The sequence below is a fragment of the Chinchilla lanigera genome, unplaced genomic scaffold (genome assembly GCF_000276665.1).
Source record: "Chinchilla lanigera isolate Chin_1 unplaced genomic scaffold, ChiLan1.0 scaffold00005, whole genome shotgun sequence".
NCBI classification, from domain to species: domain Eukaryota; kingdom Metazoa; phylum Chordata; class Mammalia; order Rodentia; family Chinchillidae; genus Chinchilla; species Chinchilla lanigera.
Genome location: NW_004955406.1, coordinates 39,446,611 through 39,462,392, shown reverse-complemented (window position 1 = coordinate 39,462,392; position 15,782 = coordinate 39,446,611). Strand labels below are relative to the sequence as shown.

Below are 15,782 nucleotides of genomic sequence, written 5' to 3'. Positions count from 1 at the left end.
GTGCAGGAGAGAGCAGGCCACTGTTAAAAGCGATCTCCAGGCCCCACAGCCGAGCCTGAGGGGAGGAGAGGGCCCTGCAGGGTTTTTGGGGCCTGCTCTGCCTTGGAGCTGCGGGTGGGACGGAGGGACTGGAAATGCTGCTCTCCAGGGCCAGGGTCCACAGATGGGGAAGAGGCTCGTCTACACTTCAAAGGGATATTCTATCCATGGAGATCACAGACCCCTTTCTTGGGGAGGCATGAGATGGTCACTTATCCCTTTCTCTACTTTCCTGAGGGTTGTACCAGCCCGCTCCTGGCACTGGAATCTGGCAGCATACGGAGGTTGCCCCTGTCCCTAAGGGAGGGTCTGGTCCTTTGAGGTGGCTGGGCCTGAGGAGCATGAGTGCACCCCATGACCATCTGCCCCTGCTGCTCTAGGAGGGCACCTGGGGGAGGCCCGATTCTCCCACCTGCTCTGGGATCAGTCGCTGGTCTCCAAGCCCATCTGCTCCTGTCTCTGAATATCTTCCCTGTGAGAAAGCAGAAGAACATATGGATTCATGGATTCACAGACAGTCTGCACCTTCCAGATCGCAGAATCTAATCCACTCAGGCCAGAGGAAGGAAAGAGAGGAACAGACCGGCTTGCTCGAGGCACACAGTAGTGAGTGAGGGTTAGGGACGACCTGCCTCCTCTGTTCCTCTCCATGGGGTAGCAGCAGGGCAGGGGCCCCCACTTCTGCTGTAGCAAAACAGAAGACGTCCTTGCCTGCTCCGGTCCAAGGGGGTCCCCATCAGACTCTGAAGCCTGGAGACACAGTGAGCCCCTGAACGAGTCTTCCCTAGACTGTGACCAAAGGCAACCCATTAAACCAACCAACCTCCCTTAAAATGCTCCTTGCTGCCCCTCCTCAAAGTCCTCACCTCCTGGGAGGAAGCTGGAGTTCTCCCTCCCTCTTCCAGCTCTTCCCTAGGGCTCCTGGGCCCTCCTTTCTCCATGGCAGCCCCCCATTACCCTCCCCAGGCCTGGTAGCCAAGCAGTAGATCCTTTCTCCTTAAAAGGTTATGTTTTCTCTGGTCACTGTCACCCTCCGCTTTGTGAATCACACTCCCTTCCCTCCTGCCTTGTGTTTTTAGTATGAGTAACAGGGACTGAGGTCACTAAATTTTTCAGAGAAGGATCCATTGTACTTACAATAAAACCCTACAAGCCCTCACTGCTCAGGGCCAGCTGCCACTGTCCCCTCCCCACCCCCAGCTCTGGCTGCTCACTGGCCTCACCTGGCCTCCTCTCCTCTCCTTGAGCTTGCCATGTTGCTTCTGCTCAGGGCCTCTGCGCCTCCGTCTCCTCTGCCTGGAGCATGTCCCCCACCATTTCACTAGCTGCTGCTTTCTTCCGGTGGAGATGTCAGCTCCTCCATCACCACTGCAGGAAACTTCTTGACTGCCACACCTAATGGTGCCAGCTTCCACTCGCTGTATTGGCTGTTTCCCTTCTAGCATCACTTCCTGTCTGAGTGAAATCGTTTATTTGTGAGGGTTACCTGTTTCCTCTGTTGTCTTATGTGCCCCTACTGAGAAGAGACCTGTCTGTTTATTAAGATGATGTCTCTGGCACTTAATAAAGAGCCATCCACAGAGTCAAGGGACGCTAGAGACACGAAGGCAGAGGCAGGGCTGGATCTGTGGGAATCTCTGTCCACGGGCCTTGCAGACTCAGAGGTGTCTGTTCCCAGCTCAGCAAATGGAGACTCAGGCTCCCAGTGAAAGGGGGGATCCTGCTGGTCAGGAGTTGCCAGGTCCCCTGCAGTGTCTGAGACCCTCAGCTGCGGTTGGCCACTCTGTTTGGGGTGCGTTGTGTGTGCTTGCTCCTTGGCTGTTGAAGTCTTTGCCTTGGTTGTCTCTATGTTTGCAGGCTATCATAGAAGTTATTTGGAAAACACCACCCACCTGGCAGGGCTCACCTGGATATGCGGCAGTACAACCTCGCTGGGTGATGGCAGCAAACAAGCTAAGGGCCTCCCCACCCACCTCTCCTTCAGGATGCCAAGTAAGGGAGGGTGGGCAGTTCCGGACTCCTTGGGAGGAAAGGCATTGCAAATTTGGGGCTAAACCCACTGGTCCCCCAGCCACAGTGCACAAGGATGGCAGGGATGCGGCTGTGTAAAAACAGTGTGGACTGGGCCACCTCTGCAGTTCCTGTCTCCACCAGGGGACTGACAGGAGAGAGGCTCCAGAGCTTGGTCTTGTCAGGGCCCCGCCACTGGGCCTTGCAGTGATTCTGTTTACCAATAAGCAGGAAGAGCCTATTGTACGCAGGCCCCAAGCAGTGGAAAGAAATCAGTGAATAGGAGCTCAGGAGCCAAAAGCCGGGCTCAGAGACAATAGATAGGAAGAGGGTGGGTGTGGGGACGGAGAGCTACCCCGAGAGGTTTGGAGGGGAAATCCAGGTGGTAGGTGCCGCTAGTTGGGGACATTAGGAGAGGGAGGTGAGGAGAAGGGGTCATTTATGGTCAGATTTCTGTAGCACATCTGCCTCCTCCCATGCGGTGGAGCTGGTCTGGCACAGTATTTATTGGGTGTGTTCTAAGCAAGGTTCCCAGAGAAAGCACGAAACAAGACATGATTCAGCACGTGTGTCAGACACCCAGCTCCAATCCAGGAGGGCTGGAGGGCTTTGCAGACAGGCCAAGTTGGAAATTCCATTCTGCCTCTTACTTGGTGTGTGACCTTAGGCAAGGAAATGAACCCCTCTGAGTCCTTGTATAAAATTGGGGCAATGCTTATCTCATTGGATTGATGATGCATACAATGCCAAGGGCTAGTCCAAGGCTGGGCACAGTGCCTTACCCATGGTGGCGGGGTAGCTTTCTGCAGCCTGGACCTCAGACCCTGGCTTAAACCAGAGCAGAGAACCCCATCTGCACTAGACAAAGGCCATGCCGGCAGCATGGACTGAAGGACTCAATGGCTCTCGGGTCCTTTGAATACTACATTTCTGCCAGCTGCCCATCTTTTTGTGCCTGCTATCATGTCTGCCGGGGTGATGTTCTGATCTGCTGACTTCCGGAGGAACTTATGTGCAGACTGACCTCTTCTACGCTGAAAGACACCATTAGTCTTGCAGACGTGGACTTCAAAACCTGCCCTGGGCTGGGGGAAAAGGATGCTCTGGAAGGGAGGAGTCCCTCTTTTGAGACTGCAAGTTATAATCTTTGAGGGGCGTTGGTTATGGGCAATGCACCATTCAGTCTTTGCTAGCCATGGTGTCGGGGTGGTCAGCATGTGCTTGGAGGGCTTGGGGCATGCCTTCTGCTGCATGGACCAGCGATAGGGCAAGAGGGCCAGCAGCAGAGGCAGCTGGAGGCCAGGCAGTGCTTGATGCAGAATCAGAGCCTGGCGCTGGGGGCCGGCTGTCTGTGCCTGGTAAATTCTCTGCACTTCCTCCCTTTCATCTTCAGATGCTTCTCTGTCTCAGTGGTCTTGCCTCAGGGCATGGTAGGTAGGAGAGGGTTGGTCTTAGTTCTCGGACTACGTGTCGTAATAGGGCTGGGCGTCATGCCCCTGGGGCTGGGATTCGCTCTGAGCATCAGAATTGTATGATAGGAGCCTCACCAGGAGGGTGGAAGACGGAGTTACGTGCTGATTTTCATGTTCACTGCAAGGCGAGGTACCCGGTGGTCAAATCCCAGATGTTGGACCCTCATGGCTCATTCTGCTGCCCCTCAGTTCCTTCAGAGGTGGCCACAGCCTGAGCCCCTCCAGGTCGTCTTGTGCCTGAACTGAGACAAAGGAGAAAGGGACTCGGGACAGGGCTGGGTGGGCGGTGCCAAGAGGAGGCTAAAGCTGTTTCTCCAGGGTCTGGGCCTGGAAGGGGACAAGGGGAAGGTGACAGTGACCTTGGAGGGGTGCGCAGGTTCACTGCACAGAAGGGCTGCGCAGGCTGAACCAGGCTGAGGCTGAGGCTGAGGCTGAGGCTGAGGCTGAGGCTGAGGCTGAGGTGGAGGTCTGATGAGGGCTTTCACTGCAGCCAGGCAGGAGGGAGGTGGCCCTGGCTGCTTTGTCACCCCAGGTCGTGGGCGGGAGGACGAGCGGAATGTAAACAGGCATCCTTCCACCACACAGAGATCCTGGCCTAGCTGCAGGGACTGCGGGGACTGCGGGGACCGCGGGAGGGGGCCTGTGAGAGGTTGGCTGCTAGAGACTGAAGTCTGCTGGCTGGCCAGGCAGAGACGACCTTGAAAGAGAGGAGAGGCGGAATAGAGAATTGAGGGGGTGTCTGGGGGAAGCGGGAGGGCGAGAGGAGGAAGAAGGATGCTGAGAGGATCTAGACAGAGAGGGGCCACCTCCTGTCTGCCTCCCTCCTAGTCAGAAGGGAGAAGGATGCAGACAGGGGCGTGGGGGTGGGGAGGTATGGGGACAGTGTGACCTTGAGCCCGGGGTTTCCCTGGGCCCTGAGGGTGCAGGCTGTTCTCCCGCTGGTGCCTGCCGACTCGGGCTCCCCCGGGGCACACCTTTTCCAGCCTGGCAGATGTCCTTCCCAGGCCTTAATTTTCAAAGTATTTTGGGGAACTGGGGTATAGTACAACACCCCAAGTGGTTCAGCCCTTGTCTAGTATGTACAAGGCCCTCCGTTCCACCCCAGCACTGCAGCAAAGCAAAACAAAACGACCCAAATAAATAAATAAATAAAACTTTCTGGGCACTAATCTGCTCTAGGTGGGAATTCCCACGCCTCCTGCAGAATTTCAGCAATGACCTCCCCCACAGAGCCCCGCCCCATCTTGTTTTTGCAAATTCTACCCTGTTTGTCATCTTTTTCTTGGACAAAGCCTGTCGCCTCCCATTTTCTCTCTGTAGAGATAAGAATTCCTTCCTCACTAGGTGGTTGGGACCATGGAATTAGATCCCATATGAAAGAGATTTAGGGCAGGGGATGTGGCTCAGTGGTAGAGTGCTTGCCTAGCATGCACAAGGCCCTGAGTTCAATCCCCAGTACCACACACAAAGAAAGGAAGAAAAGAAAGAAAGAAAGAAAGAAAAGAAAGAAAGAAAGAAAGAAAGAAAGAAAGAAAGAAAGAAAGAAAGAAAGAAAAGGAAAAAAGATTTAAAAGTATAAATCTGTAACTTGAACTAGATGAGCATTCCCAGCAGGAGGCTAAAGGGAAAAGGAGGCAGGAAGGAGGTCCCCAGGGGAGGTGGGGGAGGAAGCCTTCCAGGCCCCCGAGATAGATTTGGCTCCAGCTAAATTCACCATCTGGCTCAAGCAGCAGATCACCCTTTCTTTGTTATAGAGAAGAGGGGCCCTGGCTTTACCCCTCCGCCTCCTTGGACACTCCCAACAGGTGAGGGTGGCTGTGCTCGGGCCTGGGGCATCGCTGAGGAGCGAGGGGCTCCCCTCCCTGCAGGGCTGGTGGCCGGTTCTGTCCTCAGGGTCAGAAGCGGGTGCAGATGGACTTGCTGACTGGCCTCTGAGGACCAGGATGAGTGAGACCAGGCAAGTGTGACCCTGGGAGGAGTTGGCATCTTGGGCAACCTAGACTACTGGCTGGCATGGGTGGTGAGATACTTGGGCTGGCCGCCGTGCTGCCCCGACCTTTTGTTTCCCTCCTGGCCTCCATTCCCTTTTCTCCCAGCCCTGGCTGGCACTCACCCTCCTGGCCGGTTTCACCATCTCCATTCTGTAGGCCAGGAGGGCCTCTACTCAACTGTGGTGGCCCACCCTGCCTGCTCTAGGTCTGAGCCGCCCTGGAGCCCAGCTCCATCATAGAAGACAGGATGCAGCAGAGGATCCCACCCCGCCCTTGGGGTGAGGGACAGATGCTCCGTTTAGAATTTCTTTGGGGAGACGGCCAACAAGGGCATTCTTTCTGTTCTTCGGGCTTCCCCAGCCAAAACTGGGGGATTAGTCAGAAGACAGATGCGGAGGCGCGGCCTTGGGGAAATCCTACAAGTACACAGGGTGGCCCCAGGGAAGGCAGCAGAGGCCGGGAACTGCTGGTCGCCTCCTCCTGCACTCAGGCAGGAATCTGATGACCCTTTTGTATGTACAGATTCACTGTGAACATCTGGAGATGACTGGGCTTCTAGTGCCTAAGAGCCTATTCTGGAAGATCTCTTTCATTTATTTATTTATTTGGGGGATGTGTGTGTGTGTGTGGGGGGGTCCTTCAATCTAGGGTTTTCTTAAAGTTGAAGACCTTGAGACTTTGCGTTGCTGCAGGCTGAGGCTTTTCATAATCCTATAGGTTATGGAGGGGGAAAATGGGATATGAGAGAGGGGAGGAAGGGTGGAGAGGAGAGGAAGAGAAAAAGAGAACAGGAAGCAAAATAGAGAAAAATGCAGAGCTGGACACACACCTACACAGAGAGCTGGAACCCACACAGAGGTACACACATGCACACGCGCGCGCACACACACACACACACACACACACACACAAACTCTGCAACCAGCGAGAGCTCTAGTGTCTGAAAGTCGAGGGGCAGGAAGCTCATCGCTTCCCTGCCCTCCCTGGAGCAGGCTGTGCTGGGCTTCTTTGTCTCTAGGAGAGAAGGAGAAGGAGGCCTGCGCAGCATCACGAGGCTCCCCACTGCCATATTTGGGAGGCAGTGCACGCAGCTCTGGTCCAAGCATCAGTCAGTCGTGTAAGCTGGGTAAGTGATTCATCTTTTCTAGTTCTCGATTTCTTCATCTGAGGAATGTGACTAATAATTCCTGACTCGTCAGCTTACAGGATTGTCAGGCGGATCCAAAGTGCTTGGTGAGGTGCTAGACAGGTGGGGGCAGGCAGATTAATAGGTTCCCATCCATGTGGCCCCCAAGAAACACTTCTGCCTCCAGACTCAAGGACCCCCTGGGACCCTGAGTGGTTACCTTCGAAACCCAAGGCTTCGCCAGCCTCCTACTCCATGTTTGGCTTCAGCTTAAATGTCAGTGCTACAAAAAAGTCTTCTGGACCCTTAGATATGGCCCCCTCTTATAAACCCCTCTAATGTTGTATATTCCCTGTGGAGCACTTATTGTAAGTCAAATATTGTGTGAGCCATTTGTTTAACACCTGTCTTCTGCACCAGAGTAGAAGCTCCATGAGGAAAAGGAGTATATCTTCTGTACACCATCTTGTCACCAGCATGTGACACTGTGCGGGGCATACAGCAGGTGGGTGCTCCAGAAAACCTCTGCTGCCTGAGCGTAGGAACTACCGGCCTCATCTTTTACACATGCCTCCGACACTAGGTGCCAAGCACCAACCAACACGTCCCCTTGACCCATATCTCCCATCCTTTATCATTCAAGGAACAAGTCAGCTGGATAATAGTTGCTCTTCTTTCCATCCACCCAGCACAGTGGGCCCTGCCCAGCACCCAGAAAGACTGCAGGCAATGGCTATAGTTATTTATTTATTATCTTTGCCCAAGGCTGCCCTCTGCTGGCTGAACATTGCAGGCTAGAATGGGAAGGATGGAAATCCTAGTGGCTGTACACCAGCGGGCCGAGCCTGGCCCATCCCCGGGAAAAGGTCCCTGATACCTAAATGGAGGAGAGTCAGGACCATTCTCCATCTTTCTGGATGGCTCCCTCCCACTCTCTCAAGAGGCTCCAGCCTAAGAAGAGCAAGACATTAAGGAGCCTCTGCTCACTCCCCCGGGACAGCGTAGAGGTAGAGAAGGACTCGCTTAAATAGCTATTCTGTCTCCTCTGTGGTGTGCTGGCGAGCTTTTAACAACCAGCCCTTAAAAACCAAAACCAAACCTGGTTTGTAGCATTTATGGACTCCATGGTGTAAATCTCCCACCGTGGCCAATTTCGAACACCAATGTGAGGTGCTGAACAAAGATTTGGGAAGAGGTACCAAGTAGCGTCCCATTAGATTGAATTCCACCACACAGGTACCACAGACATAAATAACTTCAGGGGCATGTTTAAGAGTGAAAGAGAGTAAAACAACTGAGAAGTGATGAGTATTTATTACATTTGTTTTCAATATAATACATTTAATTGTGAGGTTATATAATTTACTTTTTCATAATGGCAGTGTTTAACAATTGTCTTTCAAGATTCTAGAAAATTTAATCATCAGTTCCTTGCAAGCCCGGTAGTTGGTAAGAGCTGGCTCCAGCCCACGGCTGCTTCTCCTCCTCTTCCTTCCCTCTCCATCCTCTGCCTCCTCTTTCTCCTCCTCCTCCTGGTTCATGGCTTTCCTGACGTTCTGTGTGGGCAGGAGGGAAGGGAATATGGAAGAGCTCTACCGCAGACGCTGCTCTTCTCTGAGCCAGGAGACATAAGGTGTTAAGGAAAGAGGAGGGGGAAATGCAAATCTGGCTACTGAAGGACGCTGCAGTGTGTGTGTGTGTGTGTGTGTGTGTGTGTGTGTGTGTGTGTGTAGGGCTGAAGTGATTTTTGCAACTGGATCATGAGGCTGTCTAGTGCTGTTTAGCTTGGGGGCCGGGTGCCATGTGCCCTCGGTGGGCTCTACTTGGGAGGAGAGGACTGCGGGACGAGGTGAAGCGGCCAATGGGGAGCCGGGGCAGGCAGAAGTAGGTGCTGGCAAAGAGGCTGAGGTTGATGGGGTTCCCGTCCAGGCGGATGTCTTCCAGCAGCCTGCGGGTGTGTCTGTGCTCCTCCACGTCACAGAAGGCGTCTCTTGGCATAGTCTCTATCACGTTATTCTGCAAAGCACAGGCTGCAGCTGAGTCCCTGCCCAGAGGTCCCTCTCTCCGAAAACTCACATCAGTCACTCCCACCAGCTCTATCTTTCCTGGGCAACAGGGAAACCAAGGCACAGAATGTGGAGGCCACACAGCAAGGGATGAGACAAGGATGCCATGGAGGAGGAGGGGCGAGGTTAAGAGCGGTGAAGGGAGGAAGGAGGTAGAAAGCTGGAGGCACTGATGGTAGGAGAAGAGGAGAAACAGAAAGCAAGAAAAGAGGAAAGGAAAAGTGGGTAGGTGAGATGAAATAAAGACACAGAGAGACAGTGTTTTATAAATGAAGAAATGGAGGGCTGGGCATGGTGGCCCATGCCTGTAATTCCAGCACTCTGGGAGTCGGGGTGAAGGTTCACAAGCTCTAGTCCTGCCTTGGCAATTTAGTAAATTAGTGAGACCCTGACTCAAAAATTAAAAGGGGGGGCGCTGGGGATGTCACTCAGTGTGAGGGCCTGGGTTAAATCCCTAGTTGTATATTTTTTAAAAAGGTGGAGGGCAGGTGGAGGAAAAAAATGAAGAAAATTAAATGAGGGCCACAGACAGTTGTCTAGACAAGACCCTGCCCTCAATACACCCCAGCCGCCGAGGCCCATCCCTCTATGAGCTGGCTGTGTTATCCGCCCGGCAGAGGCCCTCACCTGCAGATGTAGTGAGCGCAGGCTTAGGGGCAGAGGCCCAGGGACGGAGTCCAGCAAGTTGTCTGCCAGAAAGAGGAACTGCAGCTTCGCCAGGGCCTGTGGGACACAGATAGCACTGGAGGAGGGTGCTCCTGGTGGGCCTTGGGAGCAGGGAGGTGCTGACAAGGCCAAAGTCGGGTACCCCCTTTGGTGACTCCAGGTTTACTTGGCCTCAGCCATACACCAGACTCTGTGCTGGGTGCTGGGGGTGGGTGGGAGCATTTGCGTCTTTAAGGAGCTAAGAGACATCAACTCCAGAGGAGGCAGGAGCGGAGCTGATGTGCTAGCAGTGGGGAGGGGAGGGAGTGGAAGGCTGTGATGGTGGCCAGGAGGGCAGATAAGAGGGAGGACCAAAGGACATTTCAGCTCAGCCTCAACTTCTCCGCCATCAGAGGGATCTGCCTGGTGCTAATCCTGCAGCAGAGTTGGTGGCATGCTCAGTAGATTTCGGACCTGTGGGACGAGAACCCCGAAGCACGTAGAGGCAGCCCGTGTGTGAGGAACAGCACGATCAGAACCAGGTAGGGCTAAAGGGAGCTGGACTGGGGAGAGATAAGCCTGTGGGGGCTCTGAGAGCAGTGAAGAATAATAGCTCCCATTTATGGACCTTTTGCTATCTGTATGTCATCTTCCTGCGCTCCGGGTAAATGCTGTCGTATTGAATCCTGCAGCAACAGTGTCAAATAAGAAGCATTGTCCTCATTTTGCAGGCGAGGAAACAAGATGAGAGGGGTGAAGTGACTCACCCAGGAGCCCCAGTTCTTCTGGCTCCAAACCTCCAGCCTCATCCTAGGCTGAGAAAACAGTCTTGAGACAGGGCAAAGAGATTCCTTCTAACTCAGAGACAGCCCAATGCTGCTTAGAGCTGGGCCAGTGAGGGAGGGAGCTCAGTAATCATGCAGTCACAGCCCTGCACTTGGGAAACTGAGGCCCGAGGGTACGCAGAGCTTCTGTCTCCACAGCAATGGTATGGGCACTTTGTCGCGCATCCTCCCCCAAGACCAGCACAGGGGGCAAAAAATGTTGAGGGGTTGGGATGGCAGAGGGAATAAGGCATGACTCTGCCTTCAGCCTGCTTCAAAAAGCAGCTCTGGCCAGGAAGAGCGGTTCATGCCTATAATCCCAGCTACTCTGGGGGCTAAGGCAGCAAGATCGCAAGTTCAAGGCCAGCCTGGGCAATAGAATGAGACTCTGTCTCAAAATGAAGCAAATGAGAAAAGGGTGGGGTGGGGTGGGGGCTGGGAGACTGCTTGGTACTTCCTGGGTTCAGTCCCCAGCACTGGAAAAAGAAAAGTTTGACTTGACTTGATGCTTGTAAATGTGGATCGGCTTGCAAAAAGTTTACTATCGTCTGCATTGCTTAATGATGGGGATGTGTTCTGTGAAATGTGTCATTAGGCAATTTCACATGAAGAGCACAGAATACACTTACACAAACTAAGAGAGCCACAACAGCGCTAGGTAAACAACCTTAGGGGCCCACTCCATATATGTCATCCAGTGTTGATGGAAAGGTCACCAACTGTGTGCCTGTACTTAAGAAAGTGACAAAGGGCATCTAAATGAAGGGGATACAGTCTTTGAAGGCTGTTCCTAACCAGGCAGCTAGCGCCTGGGGAGGAAGCGTGGTCAGTCTTGTCCACACTCTGCTCCACTTGCTCAGTAGAACTGTGCCAGCTCTTCCCAACCCTGTGGAGTGGGCTGTGCTTGTGCCATGTGATTTCCCCCTTTCCATCAAAACGGGCCAACCAGTGACCCTTCAGATTGTCCCTCTTGAGAATGCGATCCTTGCGATCCTACAGAGACAAGGCCGGTCACCTAGCAGTGGGTTTGGGAAACAAAATGATAGGTAGGCATTAGGGTTAGAGTCGGCACAACTGCAAGTCAAGCCATGGGCAAGCTGGGGTTTCCACAGCGGGCAGAGCCTGTGAGTATCCCAAGCATACTGGTGCGCAGAGGGCGAACGGCAAAGCAGGTGCTGTGAGGCCCACAGAGGGAGAGGGAGGGCTGTTGGTCTTGGTTTCTGATGCTCCGCATTCCCAGTAACAGGCTCATGAGGCCTGGTAGTACTGTGCTCCCCATTCACGGAGACTGTTAGGGTGGGATGTTGGAAAAAAATCCTCTTCCTGAGCCAGAGGGACTGTCTGCCAACCCAGAGAACATTTAATAAGCAACACACAGAAAAGGAAGAAAAAAAAATGGGCCTGGATTTTTAAGCCCAGAACAAGGATGGGACGGGGAACCCTGTGGGATACTGAGGGTAGGGATGGGGCAGGTGGTGTAAGGCAGACTCACCCCAAAAGCCCTGGGCTGTATCCCCGAGCTCTGGAGCCGATTCAGGCGGACATCCAGGAGCTCAAGGCCACTGGGCAGCATGGGCAGAGCTGCCAGCTGGTTCTCTGACAGGATCAGATCCTGCAGAGCTGGCAGCGAGTAGAGGGCATCGTTGTCGATGGAGGAGATGAAGTTGCTCGAGAGGTCAATCCTTTTCAGTTTTGCTGAGGGATGGGGGTGGGAAAGGATAAGGAGATGCTGGAGCACACAGTCTTTCCTCCCCCACTGTTGGTCTGTCTCCACCCTGCCCTTCCCCCTCGGTATCAGGGAATGTTAACCAGGGTCTCCCTGTGCTAGGTCCAAGGCAGAGGAAATAACGGTCTAAGAAAAGCTCTCAGACTCCTCAGTACCTGTCACTGGAGTTTGATACTGGGATGTAGCTGACTACCTGGCATCTGATTGGAAGAATCCTTTCACAGGCAAGAACCAAAAAGCCCAGAAATCCCTGGACATGGCCCCACTCATTAGTTATTAGTTTACACAAAGGGCTTCGAAGCCCAGAAAGGCTGAGTGTAATTAGTGGTAGAAGTTGGAGTAGCACCCGGGTCTCCTATCTAAAATAGCAGAACATCTGGGCATGGTGGCGCACGCCTGTAATCCCAGCACCCAGGAGGCTGAGGCAGGAAGATCATCAAGAGTTTGAGGCCAGCCAGGGCTACAAAGTGAGTTCAAGGCCAGCCTGAACTGCATAGTGAAACCTTGTTTCAAAAAGACAAAATACAAAAAGTAAAGTTAAAAAATAAAGTAACAGAACTGCCAGCCTAACAGTATCAGAGCCCTGAGAGTAGATTTAGGATGGTCCTGTCCAGAGGTCAACAGAGTTATAGTTGCTGGGACATCCTGAAAATGTTGGCTTGACTGCACCTTCCCTTCTGAGCTCTTTGGGAGAAAACGGGCTACTTCCACTATTTAGACTTTTCCAGGAAAGGAAAAAGAACTTGGGCGCTCTCTTCCTTCAGCAACCGGTCAGACAGAGCTAACAGGGAAGAGATGACACAGGTTGAGGCTAACAATATCTGATTGAGTGCAGGGGACAGGACCCTGGTCATTCCACCTGCCTGGCCCCTCTGTCCTTTTCTTGGGCATACGTACTCAGCCCTTTGAAGTCTCCGGCCCTGATGTGGCTGATGCGGTTGAAGCGGGCATACAGGTAGGTGGTCATCCGGGGGAGAGGAGGAATGTTTTCCAGGTCAGTGTCATCGCAGTACACAGAGGAACTGAGGCACACACAGACCAGGCAAGTGGGCAGGCCTGAGCCAGGTGGAAGACAGAAGAGAGGGAGAGCCTTGGTCAGGCTTTGCTGCAGCTGCTATGGCCAGTGGCCTCAACCTAGGGAGTCTGAGCCATGGTCATCAGTGTCTTCTTCATGGCCTGTGGGATGTGGACCAGAACCGATTGTCTGCCCTCAGAGTGACATTTGGTCCTAGCCCTAAGAGAATCAGGCTTACCCTGCTTCTCTCAAGCCCTGGCTTTTGTAGGCTTTCCTGGGTTTATGTGGCTGTTTTCAAGACTTCAGCTCTCAGTCTCCTTTCCATAGGGATCCTCTCTGGTCCAAAAAAATACAGTAAGGATGAAATAAAGCCACAGTGGAGTGTAATAGCAGGGGGCCTCTGCCTGCTGCCTTGGGTGCAGGGGTTGGACGTAGTCTGTGTGGCTCCGAGAAGCGTAACCAAGCCATGGTGGGGTGGACAGTGCCTGCCTGCTATCCATCTCCACTTCTTCTGGCATTGGCACCCAGTTTTTATTGGGGAACAGCCCTCTCCTGTTTTCAGCCTATGGCCTCATCTCTGTAGCCCACAGTCATGAGACTGAGGCCAGGCCATCTGACAGAGACCGGCTATAAAAGGCTGGGAAGAGTTCACTGGCTCACAGAAATGAGCAGTGCAGGACCTTTCTGTCACATGCTATCACAGGTGCCAAGCTCACTGAGAAATCAGCATTAGCCCCACTCCAGGAAGGACACTAGCAGCAGTGACACAGCTCCTGTCTGGCAGCAATGACCAGGTGAAGTGGGGCGGGGAGGGGCAGTTTCCCATCTTATCCGTAGGCCTCACACGGTAGGTCCAGCAAGGCACTGTATGGTCTCTTCAAGCCTGAGACTCTAGCAGCTCTGAGGTGACACAGATGCCCGAACGAATGCCTCTGGCGGATGTCCCAGCACCCTGGGTTTCCCAAGCCAAGAGGACACCAGGGACGCTGAGAGCCAGCAAGTCTAGAATGAGTCGCACCCGTCCACCACCCCAGTCTCTGATCCCCACAGAGTATGAAGCCCTCACTGCTGTGACACCAGCATTCCAGTCTCCAGGAAGGCACCGGGGAAGGAGAGAGAGCTGCTAAGGAGGGAAACTCGATGCTGAAAGCTGTGTGACTGCTTCATTTGCCCCCATACCAAGTGACAGCCACAAAGTTATTTATTCTTCTCTACAGGCTTTTAATTGTCTCTAATCTAATTACCACTCAACCTGCTTCCCGAGTGATGCTGTTAATTAAGGGAGGGTGGTTTGCTGGGGCATCGGGGAGTTCTTGCATCGCTTTGCTTCCCATCCAATTTTGCTTTCACACAGAAGTACTGCGGGTAGCCAGCCTTTCCTTTCGGGTTTTTGTTCCCTGTTCTTACTGTGATTATCTCCCTTCCTCTCTCTGCTGATAAAGGCCAATCTTAGCCATGCCCACACTCCACTTGGGTAACCCCTGGTTCTGAATCATGGCTTCTTAGCCTACAGCTGATGGATATTGTGACCATTTGATTGGGTACTTACCTTGGCTGGTTGGGGAGCCCAGTAAGCCTGGCATAGTTGGCGAGGTAGGCCTGGTCATCTCGGGGTTGGATGACGGTGTTCTTGCAGCTATAGTGTTCTGGGCGGGACCGATCCTGGTTGGAGGAGCTGGGCTGGTCACTTTAACCTGGAGACAGCACACAGTAGGGACCAGAGAAGGATTTAACTTTGGCTTCCGGGAACCTCAGTGACCAATTTCAAACTTGCAGTGTCACCGTGGGAAGAAGGGAGGTAGAGTAAAGAGTCTGAGCCAGGAAGGAAACTCAGAGTGTGTCGGGCCCAGCGTCTTCATTATGCAGAGGAGGAAACTGAGGCCCAGAGAGGGAGGGATAAGGATTAGGGAGCCAGTCGGCAGCAAGGCAGAGCTAGAACCTGGTTCTCAGGATTTTCCAGGCTGTGCTCTCCCCTTGCTCTGCACGAACCCAGCTCACCCCACGCACGGCGGAGGCTGCCCAGGTCAGCCCCTGCAGCGGCCACGTATGCTGCCGGGAACTCCAGCCGGAGGACAGTCTAAGGAAAGAGACGGGGCTGGGATGACATTTCCTTTTCTGGGCAGAATTTGAGGACACGGCTGATCCTTGCCCCAGTGCCACATAGCTTATCATCCTGCTTGGTGGCATGTGGAGGAATGTATGACCTTAGGGGTGAGGTCCTACCAAGTTTGCTACAAATGGACCAAGAAATTAGAGATCTGCATCCTCTTTCTCAGTATTATGTAAGAGACAAGTTCCCGCGCAAGAACAGGAATGAAAATTTGCACTCTAGAGAAAGAGCTGGAGGTGGAAAAGAACCAGCCCCGACCCCTCTCTCAGGGCATGTGGTCAGCCTACTGTGTCCCTTACCTCAGGGTCCCTGAAGTCTGCGAGCCCCTCATGATCCTCATAGTTTCTCAGGTCAGTGACCTCACTGGAGCTGTTCAGACTCAGGCTTTTGCTGTGGTGTGGCTCTTCACTCCTCTTCTTCCGGTGTGGCACAGATGCTGTCCCTGCCTCTTGCAGCACCAGGCTGAGCACACTCAGGAAAGCTGAGAGCCTCATGGGGGTTCCAGCGGTGGGGCAGGGATGAGAATCTCCGGTCCTACGCTGTGGGCAGGAGGAAGGGCATCTGCCTGAGCTTTCTCAAGCTCTGTGAGGACAGCTTTTAAAACTACTCTTCTGGGCCAGGGTTATAGCTCAGTGGCACAAGTGTCTGCCTGGCAAGTCCTGAGTTCGATTCCCGGTACCAAAAAACCAAAACAAAACAACAGAAAAACCAAAACTACTCTGCTTCCCAGCTGCACTCCCACAGACTCTTGCCATTCA

The 15,782-nt window shown here is 53.4% G+C and overlaps 1 protein-coding gene across 1 annotated transcript; it reads right to left on the bottom strand.

The window, feature by feature from the left end:
* Positions 1–3,821: 3,821 nt before the first annotated feature.
* Optc (opticin) lies at positions 3,822–15,518 on the bottom strand. Its single transcript, XM_005375480.1, has 8 exons — positions 15,324–15,518; positions 14,464–14,608; positions 12,797–12,955; positions 11,666–11,868; positions 9,332–9,427; positions 8,462–8,654; positions 4,049–4,218; positions 3,822–3,848 (listed from the first exon to the last, which is right to left on the bottom strand). The coding sequence occupies exons 1-8, from the start codon at positions 15,516–15,518 to the stop codon at positions 3,822–3,824; spliced, it is 1,188 nt and encodes a 395-aa protein (XP_005375537.1).
* Positions 15,519–15,782: the final 264 nt, after the last annotated feature.

Excerpts from the sequence above, each read along its gene's own strand:
- Optc (XM_005375480.1), bottom strand. The coding sequence starts at position 15,518 with ATGAGGCTCTCAGCTTTCCTGAGTGTGCTCAGCCTGGTGCTGCAAGAG. Across the intron at positions 4,219-8,461 it reads CCGCAGTCCTCTCCTCCCAA|GTCGTCTCTGCCTGGCCAGC; the intron begins GTAGAGCCCACC and ends CTCTCTTTCAAG. Across the intron at positions 3,849-4,048 it reads CCTCCCGCCCACGACCTGGG|GCCCAGACCCTGGAGAAACA; the intron begins GTGACAAAGCAG and ends GTCCCCTTCCAG.